Here is a 19,206-nt window from a genome sequence, read left to right on the forward strand (position 1 = left end):
TTTAAGCCTTGTTTGAAAGTGACACCATACCTTTGGAGACAAGTTGAGATGGTTTATAAAATTCACAGAATTCAGTGCTCCTTTTTTAGGCTTATATTGCCTTGCTTCATAAAGGGACTATGCCTTTAGTGACAAATAGATGTGGTATATAAAATACACAGGATTCGACGTTTCCTTACGTAAGGTTAATTTGAGATTCGTTCTGTTTATTAATGCGTAAGAGTGTGTGTTTGTGTGTTTTCTCATAGCAAAGCCATATCGGGCTATCTGCTGAGCCCACCGAGGAGAATCGAACGCCCGATTTTAGCGTTGTAAATCCGTAGACTTACCGCTGTAATAGCGAGGGGCATACGTAAGAGAAAACTCGTGTTGAACTTTCAGTGTTCTCTTATTTTTCTGACGTAGTTTGGCTTTCAGAGGAAACAATCGATACTAGTCTAAGAGCCTAGTTTCTTTTCATTTTTATCGGCATTGATTTCAAAGACGATAATGTATTTTTAGAAAACTGCCCCATACCATTACGTGATATATCACACAACAACTGGAAGAAATCGAACTTTATCTAGAAACTACACTGAGGTACGTGATTTAAACACTGTATCTGAGAAAGGTAAAGAAAACTGAAAACAAACAATGAGTCTTTATTTCCCAGAAACTGATTTATTTCTGTTTGTACGAATTGAGTAATAGCTGATATACCAGATAATCTTCCAGTTCTCAAGAAAGAAAACAAAAGGGTAACAAAAACGTATTAAAGTTCTACCTATTAAGAGGGGAACATTTCACCCATTATTTGTTTTAATTGGGCCCTGGCATGGCCAGGTGGGTTAAGGCATTCAACTCGTAATCCGAGGGTCGCGGGTTCGAATCCCGGCCGCACCAAACATGCTCGCCCTTTCAGCCGTGGGGGGCGTTATAATGTTACGGTCAATCCCACTATTCGTTGGTAAAAGAATAGCCCACGAGTTGGCGGTGGGTGGTGATGACTAACCGCTTTCCCTCTTGTCTTACACTGCTAAATTAGATACGGCTAGCGCAGATAGCCCTCGAGTAGCTTTGTGCGAAATTCCAAAACAAACAAACAAACAATTGTTCTAATTATTTTACCGAAACTTCAACGAACTAACATTTACTAATCCTGTGACGTATATTATCCGCATAGAGTGACTATAACGAAGAAAGGAAGGGGGGGGGGGAATAAAAGATGGCGTAGTTTATGTTTAATCACAAATTAGTCCAACATTTTCAAGGTTACAACTAATATTTCTTACTAACTGATGTTAATATTAGAGATGCGTTGTCGTTGCGTGTTTTAGCGCAAAGCCAAACAAGAGACTAGCTGCGCTTTGTCAGCTACAGATAATCGAACTCCAGGTTTTAGCATTGCAAGCCCAGAAATTCACAGCTTACTCACCAGGGGATTTTTGTACCGGAAAACACCTAATGTTTAGAATTCGAAAGCACGAGAAGTTGCACTTTTTCTCGAGCTATTAACTTTTTTTTTTTGTCTCTTTTCTAATATCATCAGAAAGGATGAGCTACTATTTGTAAACTGCTAACATCTGTTGTATTAAGAGACCAGCACAGCACTTTTATAGAGGACATGCCTGTTAGGACTGATTTACAGGAAGTTCTACGATAGAGTAGGAATAAGATACTTAACGCACTGTTAGTTCATATAAGCTACTCTGACAAGAGCTCTTTGAAAGGAAGAACGTATAGACATTGCTTTATTGGTAACATTTGCCAGAGAAACGACTACGTCAATTTTTTACTTGATACAGAGTACAACCCGAGACTCGGAAGGGCTTCGTTTTCAAGAATAATGGAACAGTAGCGCCACCTAGAAAATAATAAACCATATTTTAAAGGATAAAGGTTCTTATGTTTACATAAATAAACTGGTGCAAGTTTTTTTTTTAAATCGGTTATATTTATGCTTAGTAAAAAAATATTATGACAGGAAATGAAGAGCACAATAACACAGTTACGAAATTATATTTTTTAAATGTTTTCAACTTTACGCCCGGCACGGACAAGTGGTTAAGGCGCTCGACTCCTAATCTGAGGGCCCAGGGTTCACTTCCCTCTCCTACTAAACATATTACCCTTCCATACATGAAGGCATTATAACATGACGAGCAATCTCACTATTCGTTGGTAAAAGAGTAACCTAAGTGTTTGTTCTGGGTGGTGATGACCAGCTGCCTTCCCGCTAGTCTTGCACTTCTAAATTGAAGACGACTAGCCCAGATAGTCTTCGTATAATTTTGCCCGAAATTCAAACAGTCGAATTATGTCACCGAATATCTTCATCTTTCCAGCCGTGGGAGGTTTCGTAATGTTATAGATAATCTCACTATTCGTTCATAAACGGCATCCCAAGAATTGGCAGTGGGTAATGTTGAACATCAGCCTTTCCTCTAGTCTGATAGGTTATAGTTGACGTAAGCCTTGAAAACAGAAATTCCTGTCGATGCACTTAAAAACAAAAGTAACAATTTTCATACAATATTACAATTGTCATATTGTAGCAGTTACCTTAATTATAATGTCCTAAAATTACAGTTGCCATATATTGTCACAGTTAAAATCGTCATGATATCTTAAAGTTACGATTCTCATATTGTCATAGTTAAAAATTCTCATAACGTCACAAACAGTTGCTGTTCTGTCATAGTTATCATAATATCGTAAAGATGGGCCTGTCACTTATTTATAAGCAAATTGAAAGAGTACTTTCACCATGGAATGTGTAGTTACGAAAAATCTCTCTTTAAAAAGTAAAATTCAGTTAACTTTAGCTTTAGGTCACAAGTATTACAACTCCAACCAATAATATAATGGTAATAACCATATGACATTCACGTAGGTTTTATGTGTTTTGGTTTTAATGATTTACACAGGCATATCTTCATTCCAGATAAGCCTGTCCCTTCTGAAGAGGCCCGACACGGCCCAGTGGTTAGGGTGCTTAATTAGCAATCCGAGTTTAGAGCGCTCGAATTCCCGTCCACAACAAACATATTCATTCTTCAGCCGTAGGGATGTTATAATGGTTTGGTCAATCCCACAATTCATTGGCAAAAGAGTAGCCCAAGAGTTGATGGTGGGTGATGATGACTAGCTGCCTTCCCTCTAGTCTTACACTGCTGAATTAGGGACGGCTAGCACAGATAGCTTTCGTGTAGCTTTGCGCGAAATTCAAACGAAACAAACAAACAAACTTTAACCATCACTCCAGGTACATTCGTTGTACGACCTGCAAACCTCGACATCACACCTGCTGTTATGCAGTGGTACAGTTAATGCTCCTAGAAAAATAAAACCAGGGGCGTCTACCTGACTACGTCATCTACCAGTTTACCAGACAAGGTAGTGTTTTCATGCAAGTTGAAGTTCCTTATTCGTTTATCTCGAGTTAAAAAAAACAAAAAAAACGATGATTGGAAGAACAGGGCGTTACTTATTTTACGTGGCTAGAACGGTCACCGGATATGAATCTTATCGAACGTGCGTAGTCCACCTTGGAGCGTTTCAAAAGACCAGTTTCTAAGGGCAAGCTCATCCAAATTATTCTCCAGAAATGGGGTGCAGTTTCACAAGCCCAGATTTCACACCTTGGAAATATGACGTGTAACCCTGTTGCTGCCTTAAGTAATATTTTAAGAGCAGAATCATCAAATACTAATCACTATCCTGTACCCTTTGTTTTACGGTTTGTCCAATTGTGTTTAACGAAATAGGATGTGGTGGGTCTTTGTTCATTTATGGGTAGGCTGGGTATACATACATATATTAAAAATGTAAATTTATATATATGTAAACATTTTATACATAAAGAGAGAAATGGTTGTTGTTTTATAAGAGCAAATCTATATAATGAGCTATTTGCAACCTGTCTATCGTAAAAAAACCGAACCCAGATTTTAGTACTGTAAGCCCGTAAATTTACGGATTACCTGTAGGCAGGAGAGGAATTGAATTTTTATTTTGAGATGTGTTTTTAAGGATTTTCATTTTAAAAAAAGAAACCAAAACCATTTGGATTTATGAACAGTGTGTATGTGTGAGTGCGCACATGTTGCTATGCGTAAGTGGGTGTGTCGAACAACCCTTTCTCTTCAACACGCTAATGTTATTTACTCTGTGATGACCAGAAACACACTTGAAGTAAAAATATATTTTCAGTTGCACGCTATCTTTGTTAACCTGAGGATGACCTGAGAAGGTCGAAACGTTGTTCTGTACTTCATTTTAATTGAGGTTTTAATACCCATACTAGACGTATTGAGAATACATTGATGCAATCTACGTCCTTTACTTCATTGTTACACCTTAAGTCTTTATTTTACTCTGTTTAAGTGATTTATATTGATTCTTATGGTTCATCTCTGATTTCTTATGACGTTACTTTTACTCATTGGTCATATCTGATCACATGGTCTCACCTATGCTGAAGTTGACAAAATACTTAACTAAATACTAATTCATGTATCGTAGTCACCAGGAGAGAAGAGGGCGTCCAACCCACATTAAACAATCTGTTCTGGGGTTAAATGTTTGTGAAAACAAGAGTAATAACAACTGTTAAACATCTAGATGATAAAGTAATCTATCAGATATTTTTCCAACTTTTTATTAATTACAGTTTTGTGCTCCAGTAATAACAAGCGTGGAGTTATCGTATACGCGATTTGTTTTTTGTTTTCAAATCTCACACAGAGCTACACGAGAGATATCTGCTTTATCCGTCTTTAATTTGGCAGCGGTTGGTTATGATTAACTTCTTTCCCTTGAGCTACAATTTTACCAACTAATAATGGGATTGACCGTGACTTATAACGACCCCACATCTGAAAGGAAGAGCATGTTTGATGTGATGGGGATTCGATCCCACGATCCCCAGATTTCGAGTCGAGCGCTCTAACCATCTCGTCATGCCCGACCACGTGTGCAAGAATCGATTTCATTATTCACGAGTATTTTTATCAGCCTATCCTCAAACTGAAAATATCTGAGACAGGATTAGTGAAAATTAACCTAAAACACTTTTTTGGGCATGATTAGATGTTATCAATCGAAAGGGTTAGATCTCCTCAGTCCGAGACTGTAATTTGATATTAAGTCGGTCAAGAGGTGACGGAACTATGAGACAAAAAGATTGTACTTGAAAACAAAGTGAAACGACAACAAGCAAACTCAGAGCCATTGTATCAGCCACTATGCCGCGACTAAAAAAGAGATGGAACGGGTTTGAGCTCTAACGAGAGAGTTGCGAGTGCCTGGGTCTCACTTTGAGAAGTAACATTAAACGTAAAGCTTTCCATACAGTCCAGTCTTGGTTCTATAAACCGTGTTGAACCTCAATAAAGCTGTGCAAGTTTCTTTAAACAAAAACGCATGGAACTATGGGAAGAAATATATAATGGAGACAGATTGTAAAGAGAAAAAAGTCCTAAGTTGTTCTTTTTGCGACATGTCAATGACCGTGAGTTTATAATTTGAGCTGAGAAAAGCACTGAAGGACATAAAAAGAGAACTAACCCTGATTTAACGAATGTTTGAATAAACCCCGATTCGTTCTTGCTGTGTAGAGGTTTCGGGAGTCTTTTTAAAATATCCCTACTCACCCACACGCTAGGAGTATAATAGGTTTACTTTGTGCAAGTTTATATACGTGAAAGGGTAAAAAAAAAAAGAAAGAGAAGAAAGCCTTGTGAAAACTGCCTAAAGTGTAAATCTTCAAAGTGATTTTTTGATCTTTGTGTTACATGACTGAATACTCAATAAGTAATCAAGGTTATCTGTAATCCTACCTTAGCGACTTTTAAATCTATTAAAATATAGTTTAAGGCTGATTCAACTTATGATTTTACGCTTTTAAAATCAAGTAAAGACCACGTCATTACGAGTTCTAAAAGAAAATTTTATAAGCGATCTCCTAGTGTTTTCGACATGAATGTTTAGTTTTCTCTCTCGTTGTTTTGGTATTTATATATACCCAGGAGGGTCAGGTGCACTTGACCTCTTCCTCCTTCCTTTTCTTTGTTTATATAAACTGTTTAACATATTATATATGCAAAAAACGGCTCGTTTGGGTTGAGAAAATATTTTACGTAGAAGAGCGAACAACAATGAACACCGCCCTCTACATTCCAACACTCAGTTACACAACCCCTTCCTAACATGTGGTCAGCTTCCGGTCAGTTACCTTTTTCTTTGTGAACCTGACGATGACCGAAGAAGGTCGAAACGTTGTTCGCTCTTCTATGTAAAATATTTTCTCAACCCAAACGAGCCATTTTTACATATATATTTCTCTACAAGTGGGTTTTCTCGACATCACTGATATTTAATTTTATTTTATTATATTAAGGTATAAATATAGGTATAAAGGCGTTCCTTTATATTGGCTTATTTTGGGTTTAAGTTGTTGTATAAGTAAGGCTTCTTTAATTTTGCGTTTGTTTATGTTTGTTTTTTATTTAGTATTTGAGTGTTTTCTATGGTTATGTTGTGTTTATTTGACTTGCAGTGTTCGAAAACGTGTGAAGGTGACTTTTTACGTTCTTTGAATCTGGTTTCCATTTTTTCTACTTGTTTTTCCAATATATAAGTCGTGGCAGTTATCACATTGTATTTTATAAATAATGTTTGTGTGGTGTTTGTCAGTGTAGTTTTTACATAGTATAGACCTTAGTTTTGTGCCTGGTTTGTGAGTTAATTTCGTATTAACTGGAATGTCATATTTTGTTACTAGTTTTTGCCAAATGTTGGTTATTTGTCTGCTGATGTTGGGAATATACGGTATGCAGCAGTATATGGTTTCGTGATTTTTTGATTCGTGAGATATATTTACTTTTGTTGGTTGATTTTGCTTTCTGTCTGGGTGTGTGTGTATAATGTTTTCTACGGTTTGTGGAGGAAACTTATTGATGTTGATGAAGTATTGTTTTATTTTGTTTAATTCATCGTTAATTTTATCTGATGAGCATAGTTTTATGGCTGTGTTTATTTGGTTTCTTAGTATGTTGAGTTTTTGTTTTGTTTCATGTGCTGAGTCCCAAGGAATGTATAGTCCAGTATGGGTGATTTTTTCGGTGGATTTATGTTTTAAATTGTGTGTCGGTTCTTGTAATTTTGAGGTTAAGAAATGATATTTGATTGCTTTCTTTCTGTTCACATGTGAAGTTAATGTTAGGATGTTTAGAGTTAATGTGATTGAAAAAATTAAGTGTGTGTTCTGTAGATCTGAATCCCGCAACCGTGTCATCTACATATCTGTACCAGTATAGTGGTGGATGTAATGCTGTGTTAATTGCTTGTGTTTCAACTTGTGTCATAAAAGTATTAGCTAGAACTGGTGATACTGGGTTGCCCATGCTTAGGCCACTTGTTTGTATATAGTTGTGGTTGTTGAACATGAATTTTGTCTTTATCGTGGTGAAGTCTATGAGGGTTGCTAATTGGTTGCTGGGAATGTTTATAGTTGGGTTAGGGTCTCGGATATAGAGCTCTAAGGCTATCTTGCGCTAGTCGGTCCTAATTTAACAGTGATAAACTAGAGAGAAAGCATATAGTCATCACCACCCTCCACCAACTCTTGGACTACTCTTTTACCACCGAAGGTGAGATTTGTCGTAACATTATCGCTCCAATGACTTAAAGGACGAGCATGTTTGGCAACGGAGATCCAAATCCGCGAGATTCATATTGCGAACCTAGTGCCCCCTAACTACCAGGCAAGGCCAGGTCACCACCAGCCAGTTTTGGTTTTGAATTATCACGTTATAAACGTTTCTGACGTTTCCTGGAATTAACGTCCTGTATTTTGTGTTACATTGTTGTGTGAGATCTCTGTTTCACTATATATACATATCTGTATATAAAATAGGAGCGTGGGTTAGAAGTTAGCGAGCCGGGCTGAGGATCGAAAGGATAAAGGTTCAAGCTCGCGATATGCTGTTAAGCAAGCTCTACACTTTTACTTGTGGTGAGTTATAAGTGTGGCAGTCAGTTCCACTTTTCGGTTAAAATTGTTGCCATAGGTAACAGCTCTACTAGTTGGTTGCCCTCCCTCTAATAAAAATTTATGAATTATGACAGCCCTGCCTGAACCTTTAGGGCTCTGATCTGATCATGCATCGTATAAGATGTCGTTCGAGTTGAAAACGTTTGATTTACAGTAACGTATCGAATGAATTTCTGTATTTGTATTTATACAGTAACGCAGATAAGATTATTCGTTTTATTTTTAATGATATTAATTCAAAGCATTACAAAGGTATTCGTTAAAGATAAAACTACTTAAAACAGTAAGAGAATAGAGAATATAACAGCTTCGAACTTTGCATAGCTATAATTAGTAATATCATGGACTGATGTCGAGCTGGTGTGGGCCTAATTGAGTCAGTTTGAAGTCCACTCAGGATAAAGTGAAATGTACGAACGCTTGTATATAATTTACAGGTTGTATATATGGGAACTGGTTACTTACTATTCATCATTGGTTTTGTCTTATGACACTATTTTTTTCAGTGAATAATGTGGTTCACCCTATACATTGAAACCTTAATTAATTAATAAAATTAATTTCATAATGTTTAATAGTAATGAATACAGTAAGACAGTCGTGATTTTTTCATCACAAAAACGTAAGTGAATTGTTATATTTCCAAACACGTTTGTGACTCATTACATGTAAATAAGTAGTTCTATAATATTAAACTGTACTATTACAAGTTGATTGGGTGACACACGAATTAACCAGGAAAATCCCTTGGAAATATTGAAGTTAGATATTTTTAAAAGTATTGTTTCACACGTGTTGTTTTTCTTCCGTCTTAGTTTTTACAACTGATTGTTTCACACGTGTTGTTTTTTTTTCGTCTTAGTTTTTACAACTGATTGTTTCACACGTGTTGTTTTTTTTCCGTCTTAGTTTTTACAACTGATTGTTTCACACGTGTTTTTTTTTTCGTCTTAGTTTTTACAACTGATTGTTTCACACGTGTTGTTTTTTTTTCCGTCTTAGTTTTTACAACTGATTGTTTCACACGTGTTTTTTTTTCCGTCTTAGTTTTTACAACTGATTGTTTCACACGTGTTGTTTTTCTTCCGTCTTAGTTTTTACAACTGATTGTTTCACACGTGTTGTTTTTTTCCGTCTTAGTTTTACAACTGATTGTTTCACACGTGTTGTTTTTTTTCCGTCTTAGTTTTACAACTGATTGTTTCACACGTGTTTTTTTTTTCGTCTTAGTTTTTACAACTGATTGTTTCACACGTGTTGTTTTTTTTCCGTCTTAGTTTTTACAACTGATTGTTTCACACGTGTTTTTTTTTTTCCGTCTTAGTTTTACAACTGATTGTTTCACACGTGTTGTTTTTTCTTCCGTCTTAGTTTTACAACTGATTGTTTCACACGTGTTTTTTTTTCCGTCTTAGTTTTTACAACTGATTGTTTCACACGTGTTGTTTTTTTTCCGTCTTAGTTTTTACAACTGATTGTTTCACACGTGTTGTTTTTCTTCCGTCTTAGTTTTTACAACTGATTGTTTCACACGTGTTGTTTTTCTTCCGTCTTAGTTTTTACAACTGATTGTTTCACACGTGTTTTTTTTTCCGTCTTAGTTTTTACAACTGATTGTTTCACACGTGTTGTTTTTCTTCCGTCTTAGTTTTTACAACTGATTGTTTCACACGTGTTTTTTTTTTTCCGTCTTAGTTTTTACAACTGATTGTTTCACACGTGTTTTTTTTTTTCCGTCTTAGTTTTACAACTGATTGTTTCACACGTGTTGTTTTTTTTCCGTCTTAGTTTTTACAACTGATTGTTTCACACGTGTTGTTTTTTTTTCCGTCTTAGTTTTTACAACTGGCCAGTAACGACGAGCTTGCTCAACTTCTTTTGAAGAAACGTAGGGTGACACTCTTCGCTCCCGTAGACGAGGCTTTTGCGCATGTTCGTGATTTCACGCTGCAGGATGAAAATCGAATACCAACGTATCACGTGGGTAAGCAAACACTTATTTTCAAAATACCATGTAGGTAAATAAATACTTATTTTTGATATGTCACGTAGATAATGAAACATTGATTTTCAATATACCATGGGGATAATTGAACATTTATTTATAGCATATCACGTAGATAATTAAACATTTGTTTTCAATATATCACGTAGGTAATTAAACATTTATTTATAATATATCACGTAGATAATTAAACATTTATTTTCAATATATCACGTATAGTAGTAAACATTTATTTTTCGTTATGTCACGTAGATAAGTAAATATATATTTTCGTTATATCACGTAGATAAGTATATACATATTTTTTACAACAGTCTGTGAAGTCGATTCTTCACAGTTTGGGCAGATTATTTTATTTGTAATTGATTAGACCTATTATGCCCCACGGTATTAATTAGACCTGGTATGCACTATGTTACTGATTAGAGACTTTTTAAGTTCTATACTACTGAGTAGACATATTATATTTCATATCATTTATTAGGCCTATTATGTTCTAATTTATTGATTAGATCCATTATGTTTTACGTTATTAATTAGATCTGTTATGTTTTACACTATTGCTTAAATCCGTCATGTGTTTGATTATATCCATTATGTTCTATGTTATTGGCTCCCCAGTGGCATAGCGGTATGTCTGCGGACTTATACTGCTAGAAACCAGTTTTCGATACCTGTGTTGGGCAAAGCACAGACAGCCCTTTGTGTAGCATTATGCTGAATGACAAACATCATAAGTATTTTTGTTATTGATTAGGTCTATTATTTACTATTATATACTATGTTATTAATTAAACCCATTAAGTTCTGTTATTGATTAGACCTATTAAGTTCAAAGTTAATAATTAGACTTATTATGTTCTAAGTTATTCATTAGACTTATTATGTTCTATGATAGCGTCACATACATCACAAAGATTTCTTGGACGTAAAAGCAGAATGATATAGTTGTCCATCATTTGCTATGCAAGTTTACTAGATACTGGCAAAGTCTTCTAGACAAACATCAAGTACCATGAGGGTCTCCTAGTCTTGAAAGTCATGAAAAATATTTGCCATGGACAAGAGGACATACACCCAGACACAAGACACTTTCTTTGTTTAAATGTTACTGTATTAAAAGTCTTGTAAGATAATACTAAAGAACATTATTATTAATAAAAAAATAATTGGTTACTAATAAAACAACTTGAGGAATTTACATCTTGACCTACTAGTTAATAAAAATTGCTTGTTTGTTTGTTTTAGAGCAAAGCCACATTAGACTATCTGCTGCGTTCACTGCGGAGAATTGAACCTTAAATTTTAAAGTTGTAAACCCATAAACTTATCGCTGACCCACCAAGGAACCGCAATAAGAGAAACTGGTTACAACCAAGGAAACACTTGAAGTCATATAAATCCTAAGATATAAACTTTTTTATTTACACCAATACTGCTCCATACACTGGTGCTAATTAAACATTTTCTTATCTGTTTAAATATTGGACACCATTACAATATTCCGACCCTATTTTACATAAAATTTATTAATACATTGACAAGGAAAACCCATGAAATGACTTATGATCAGGCTATGGAGTAACGTTAATCTTAGTGATTAAAACCCATGACATGACTTATGATCAGGCTATGGAGTAACGTCAATCTAAGTGATTAAAACCCATGGTATGACTTATGATCAGGCTATGGAGTAACGTTAATCTAAGTGATTAAAACCCATGACATGACTTATGATCAGGCTATGGAGTAACGTTAATCTAAGTGATTAAAACACATGAAATGACTTATGATCAGGCTATGGAGTAACGTTAATCTAAGTAATTAAAACCCATGAAATGACTTATGATCAGGCTATGGAGTAACGTTAATCTAAGTGATTAAAACACATGAAATGACTTATGATCAGGCTATAGAGTAACGTTAATCTAAGTGATTAAAACCCATGAAATGACTTATGATCAGGCTATGGAGTAACGTTAATCTAAGTGATTAAAACCCATGAAATGACTTATGATCAGGCTATGGAGTAACGTTAATCTAAGTGATTAAAACCCATGAAATGACTTATGATCAGGCTATAGAGTAACGTTAATCTAAGTGATTAAAGTAACTGCTTTATGGAAATGATTTTAATAATGTTCATTTATGTATCTTGGTAACAAGCTTGCTATTATTCTCTTGGTTTAATGGTATTATTTGCAGGGTATTTTATCGATTTCAACGATTTTCTAGCTTGATAGGAAGTTAAACGGATCCTTAGATAAACTCCACAGCGACACCGCACGGAATTTCTTGTCAGCGACGAACAATGTTTCGGAAGTTAATTATTCTTAACCAATTAGCATCCAGAGACAAGAGTACCGAATTTTTAAACTTACTTAGTTGTGTTAGATACACATTTAACGGTAATCACGTACAAGAAATGAAAAACCCAACAAAAACAAACCAGATTAATAAACCTTAGTAAACTTTTATCAAACGTGTAACTTTCAGAAAGGGTTAGGTAATGCGTTACGCGTACGATTATAGTTTTAGTTATTGGCCTGGTAGCCATTTTAGTTTTAAAATAAAAGGGTTATTTTTGATGGGCACAAAAGATGATTTTACACCACTTCTTTGTTGGAGATTCAGAATAACAGTATCTTTAAAAATATGTATATAAAAACAGCTAATGAAATTATGTGACGGCAACTGAAAACCGAAATTTCTCAAAAGTGTTCACTCGTCCCTCACGTGTTCCATCAAACTCAGTTTCTTGTTCTGACGTCACCAAATTTTGTATTTGGATTACTGCTTTGCTGAGACTTGGCGTAGCGGGACTGTGACATCAGTGACTTCGTTGTAAAACGCATTCTTACGCCGTAAGTAAACTAGTCCAGACAAGAGGTCCCCTGCTAGTACAGCGAGTAAGTCTACGGATTTACAACGCTAAAATAAGGGGTTCGATTCCCCTCGGTGGACTCAGCAGATAGCCCGATGTGGTTTTGCTATATGAAAATACACCAAACAAGAGTGGCCCACGTGGTTGTAGGTGAATACTGTTAATTTGCTGCGTTTTCTTCAAAGTATTAATTCCAAAGCAATGACGATTATCTGCAGAACAAAAGTCCAGAACAAAAATGTTTCGGAAAACTGTACCAAGTGCATAAACTTAATTTTAATGAACTTCTAAAACTTTCATAAATAATCGGCGAAACCAGCTGTTGTGTCCTCCACAACAATTGTTTTCATTTGAACCCCAGAATACTTGATTTTACAAATATTGGTTAAATAACAGGAGCAAGAAGCTTATGGTAATTTTACTTTTAAAGTTTTATCAGGGAATAACAGCTACAACAAAAGTGTACAAGGTTTATAATGACATTAAGTTATACAATACTTATAATTACATCAGAATTGTTTTTGGTGTTCTTACAGTAAATACGGTGGTAACAACAGACATGTTTCCCACCTTCATGTACCCCATTTCACGGGAGAACCCCCCTCTGTATTTCAACGTCAAGGAAGATACCGAGGTTGATGAGAAGGTAAGAGAACTTGTGATACAAATTTTATAGATAGATTCCATTACGAAATTCCGTCCCCAGACATACTTACTTACCCCTTTAGCTGTAGGGGCGTTATAACGTACGGTTAATCGCATTGCTCGTTGGTAAAGCGTTGGCTGTGGGTGTTATCGGCAGACGAAAATCCTAAAAAAATAAAAAACACACACATACTAAAACATTACCAAAGAGAGGCGTCTTGTGGTTAACGGTAGTTTTTCTGTGGTAATATGAATATTATTGGTCATTGAATCATGACATTTTATAACTTACTGTGTGGTACACGGATTAGGGGTGGAGACGGATATTTGAAGTTAACAAAACTAAAAAGTTTCATTAATTTATATAAACTTTTGTTTCTTTAACTATTACGTGTTGATGTGAACAAATGTAGTCCTAGAGTGATACGAACACTTGTATGAACATATTTCCGGTCTATATACGCAAAAACGGCTCGTTTGGGTTGAGAAAATATTTTACATAGAAGAGCGAACAACGTTTCGACCTTCTTCGGTCATTGTCAGGTTCACAAAGAAAGAGGTAACTGACCGGAATATATTCAAACATCTAACACCGCCCTCTACATTCCGACACTCAGTTACACAACCCCTTCCAAACATGTGGTCAGCTTCCGGTCAGTTACCTCTTTCTTTGTGAACCTGACGATGACCGAAGAACTTCGAAACGTTGTTCGCTCAAAATATTTTCTCAACCCAAACGAGCCGTTTTTGCATGTATATTTCTCCACAAGTGGGCTTTCTCGACATCACTGATATTTCCGGTCTGCAAGTTTAGTCTTTGCGAATTGAAAATGTAACTAAGTTATCGTTTTATGTCATCTCGATGTAAACCTGCTCCCTATGTTTAACCTAAGTGCTCATAAATTGAAAATGTAACTAGGTTGTGGCAAGCCGTGTTGTTGTCTCTTTTTGGAAATCAAGTGTCTGTCAGAACGTCTTTAAAACAGCCGCACCTGAAATACTTTAAATGAATATCCAAAACTCATAAGTTGATCCATATTTTGGACTATATCTGTTACACAGGAATTCTTCGTGAACAATGCCAAGGTTTTGGAAGAGAGGGACTTTACTATATCAGAAGGTCATCAAAAGCTTTACGTAATCGATGAAGTTTTGGAACCCTATTGGTCAACTGAATACCTTCCACCCGACGCCTGGGAATTTCTCAACAACCCTAGCCTATATAACATCAAAGAAGACCTGAGGTTTGTGGAGAGCTCACTTTGGGGCTTTTGATGCCCAAGAACAAATAACACTAATTAGTTTAAATATTATTAACGCACTATGTGATTATGTTTCTGAATCATATGAGCTGTTTGTTTTACATTTGATTAATAGAAATAATGACTTGGTGAGCTGGGCACAGGCGTAATACTTATGATATTTATTGCATTGTTAACACAGTAGATATAGATGAAAGTAGGCTTAACATGGGATTATTAAATCCACCTTGTTTACAGCTTAATTTATGCACTAAGGGGAAAAATAATGCACTATAATGAGTGGAATTTTATTTTTCATTTTGCTAGACAACACAAAATATTATACCATAAACAGAACAATTTTCTGAACACAATGTGTAAACAACCATTGGAAATTTTCACTTTCTGTTAAACAATAAATGTAATTGTGTACATAGAATTTACCAAATTCAGTATATCTCGTGTGATGTATGGATAAAAATCGAACAAAGTTATATGTATAGACCGCTATGTCATCAATCATAGAATTATTAAACTTGTATATGAAGGATAACAAGTAACAAAAATTAACATTTGTCACACCTAATCAAAATTAGGCGTCCATTTGATGAGTAAATTGTATACCTAATGTTAGGCCTAGATTCATAAATAATAATGGTTCTTTTTGGTTGTTTTTTTTTATCTTAGCGCAATGGCTTCACGGGTAAAACAAGAAGAAGAAAACACTATTTTCAGTAGCGTTGGAAATCATACCTATTTTATACCATTGACTCAAGATAATAGCACGGAAGGAAACAGATTTAGAGACGTTGATAAGGATGTGAGTGTTATAGCTTATGCAGTTACACAGATTAATTTTTGTGAGTAACACAACTCTGATTTTATTCGTAAGACATTCTGCTTGTGTAAAAGTATCTAAAGATGTGTAACAATAGTTCAGAAGTGTAACAATAACTTAGAAAGTATAACAATAACTTCAAAAAGTGTGACAATAATTCAGAAATATGCACTAGATATTTACTAACTGTCCAAATGATTACGTTTTTGTGGACCTTAGTGCATTATGGGTTTTGATTCTTATGACATTTTTCTCCGTTTCTGGCTTGATTATAAAAGAACTATTAGGGTTTCGTGCTGTATATGTACTCTAAAACCCAGATTCGTGTTTGGAAAATGCATTGCAAACAAAGAATTAGCTCATCTGAAGACACTTAGTGGACGAATTGTGAAATCATTTTTACATTAGTTTAGGCCTATGGATAAATTAGTCTGTTAGGCTTAACTTACGTCCTGTAATTTTGCTGCTTGTTATTTGAATTGTTGTTTTACAGATCAGCTATTACTTCATGCTTCTCTTTAATATTTAGGATAATTTCGCTATTTGAGATTATTCATTCACCCGAATATATCGCGTTCTCTGACAGTGTGAGTGGCTGTCGTAATTTTGGAAATGTTTTTCGTTTACAGGTATAATAAAGAACTTTCGTCTGTTACGTAACATAAATTTCTCAGAATCTATCTCTAACGCTAATTAATGTTTACTACAAACTACACGTGTGGATGAAATACTTGTTGTATGTTTTAATTACACCGTTCGAAGTTGAAAAATGATTTTTGAGAAAATTCTTCGTAAAGTTTTTTCATATTAAGTTTCTGACGCACGATAAGGGAAGTCCGTATTAGTCTACCAAATTCGGCCTTAAACCTATGCTATATGTATTGTAATAACTTTTCGTACATAACACATAACAATATTATGTTGAAGTGTTAGACATATTTACCAGAAATGAGGTAACTATAACTATCCAGAACAACTGAAAAGTGTTTACAGAGAAAAATTAAAATCAAGTACGAAACTGAAGTCATGTTTTTAATCTACAAACTTGGTGTTCTACTATTTATATCAGTGTGAAATGTTTTTAATATATGAACTTGATGTTTCATTATTTATATCGGTATGAATATGTTTTTCAATCTATGAGCTTTTACTAGTAACGGAGTGAACACGTTTCACACCCTGCGAGATTGGTATTCCTATATTTTAATATTTTCAGTGTGAGGATTTTTTTTTTTTTTTTAGATTTTGAGGCTTACGTAAAAAGGAGTAATAACATCAAAGTTAACATCATTTTAATTTATTAGTCTGACATCAGAAGATTTATTTTACAACATATATTTTCCACCTTCAGGTGATCAAAGGTCACGTGATACCGCAACACGTGTTGTTCACTCGGACAGCAGGAAACAAGGCCTACAAGTCCAGCAACCCAAAAGTGGAAATCAATCTAATCAGCCAGAACACAGCTTCGACAAGCACCCATACAAGTACATATTTATTTCCTATTGACTTAATACAGAATATTAATTATTATATTATATTATATTATTAATATTAACATGAAATTTACTTTCAATCCAAAGAAAATTCTATATTTTTTACTCTGGAACTTCATAATTTTGTGCTGGGTAAAATTTGATATAGAATGATCTATAAATAGCGATTCTATATGTCATATAGAATGATAAATAGAGATTTTATGTTTCGTGTAGAATGATCAGTAAATAGCGATTTTATGTTTCATACAGAATAATCAATAAATAGATATTTTATATTGAATAATTAGTAAATAATGATTTCATATTTCATACAGAATAATCAATAAATGTATATTTTATATAGAATGATCAGTAAATAAATATTCTATATTTTATATAGAATGATCAGTAGATTTTCTATACTTTACATAGAATGAACAATAAATAGCGATTCTGTTTTTGTTTTAACCACCGAATTAATTAAACTGCGTTTTTTCCGCGTCCTCATATTTTTCGTATCACAGTTTTTTTCCTGCTTATGCAAACCAAATATTTAAACTTTTCCAGTGTTTGTTCGAAGCAACACTCTTCAAGATGACCAGGATCACCGAAAAGGGGTAGTTTTATCACAGATTGTACGAGCTAATATACCAGTGAAGAATGGAGTGGTCCATTTGATCCAGCACCCTCTTATGATCATTGATATTAGCATCTGGGATTTCATTCAGACCGAATCGAAAGGGAAACTCTCGTAAGTCAAACATAGTGATCCATTCTGTTTGTGCAGAGAGTAGGATAACCTCTGGTTTTAACATGTTAATTTTTTTTATTTGTCAGCCTATGAATGAATAATCGATCTAAATAAAAATTATGAAACAAAAATTAATTCATTTAACGCTGACGGTTACCAGTAATCAGGTACTGAGTCTTAGAAGTGTGATTTGATTTGTTTCGAGTTCCACGCAAAGCTACACGAGGGCTATCTTCGCTAGTCGTTCCTAATTTAGCAGTGTAAGACTACTAGAGAGCAGGCAACTAGTCATCACTACCCACTGTCAACTCTTGGGCTACTCTTTTACCAACGAATAGTGGGCTTTTTCGTCACATTATAATATCTATATGGCTGAAAGGGCTAGCATGTTTGGTGTGACGGGGATTCAAACCCGCGACCCCCAGATTACGAGTCGCGTTCCTTAACCACCTGCCAATGCCGGAGCCTTTTACAAGTGTGAAAAGAAGAAGTTTTGATACGCTAGTTCTTTATTTTAAACTTTCATTACATTGGAATAGTTTTGTAAGTTTTGTTTTTTGTGTAGTTTGCCTTATAGCAATGACAAAAAAAGTGAAAAGTTTCTATGTAGCATTTGATCAATTTGCAAGGGATTCTTTTCACATTCTGTTTTCTATAGAAACACGTGTCTTCTATTGCGTGTAATTCTGGGCAAATACAGTTAAAATTATATATACCTCAGTGTAATTGTAGGCATATACAGTTAAAATTATATATACCTCAGTGTAATTGTAGGCATATACAGTTAAAATTATATATACCTCAGTGTAATTGTAGGCATATACAGTTAAAATTATATATACCTCAGTGTAATTGTAGGCATATACAGTTAAAATTATATATACCTCAGTGTAATTGTAGGCAAATACAGTTAAAATTATATATACCTCAGTGTAATTGTAGGCATATACAGTTAAATATATATATACTTTAGTATAATTGTAGGCAAATACAGTTAAAATTATATATACCTTAGTGTAATTGTAGGCATATACAGTTAAAATTATATATACTTTAGTATAATTGTAGGCAAATACAGTTAAAATTATATATACCTCAGTGTAATTGTAGGCATATACAGTTAAAATTATATATACTTTAGTATAATTGTAGGCAAATACAGTTAAAATTATATATACCTCAGTGTAATTGTAGGCATATACAGTTAAAATTATATATACTTTAGTATAATTGTAGGCAAATACAGTTAAAATTATATATACCTCAGTGTAATTGTAGGCAAATACAGTTAAAATTATATATACCTCAGTGTAATTGTAGGCATATACA

General features: G+C 34.5%; 1 protein-coding gene across 1 annotated transcript in view; it reads left to right on the forward strand.

Moving 5' to 3' along the window:
- LOC143239094 (fasciclin-1-like) overlaps nt 1-19,206 on the forward strand; it is an 86,096-nt gene that overhangs the window by 46,547 nt on the left and 20,343 nt on the right. Inside the window, exons 2-7 of the mRNA XM_076479914.1 lie at nt 9,872-10,019; nt 13,461-13,570; nt 14,632-14,813; nt 15,498-15,630; nt 17,000-17,135; nt 17,694-17,877. Of these exons, the coding sequence (XP_076336029.1) occupies nt 9,872-10,019; nt 13,461-13,570; nt 14,632-14,813; nt 15,498-15,630; nt 17,000-17,135; nt 17,694-17,877 (893 nt within the window). The remainder of the gene's footprint in view (nt 1-9,871; nt 10,020-13,460; nt 13,571-14,631; nt 14,814-15,497; nt 15,631-16,999; nt 17,136-17,693; nt 17,878-19,206) is intronic.

This window comes from Tachypleus tridentatus, chromosome 2 (assembly GCF_004210375.1).
Source record: "Tachypleus tridentatus isolate NWPU-2018 chromosome 2, ASM421037v1, whole genome shotgun sequence".
Classification (NCBI taxonomy): domain Eukaryota; kingdom Metazoa; phylum Arthropoda; class Merostomata; order Xiphosura; family Limulidae; genus Tachypleus; species Tachypleus tridentatus.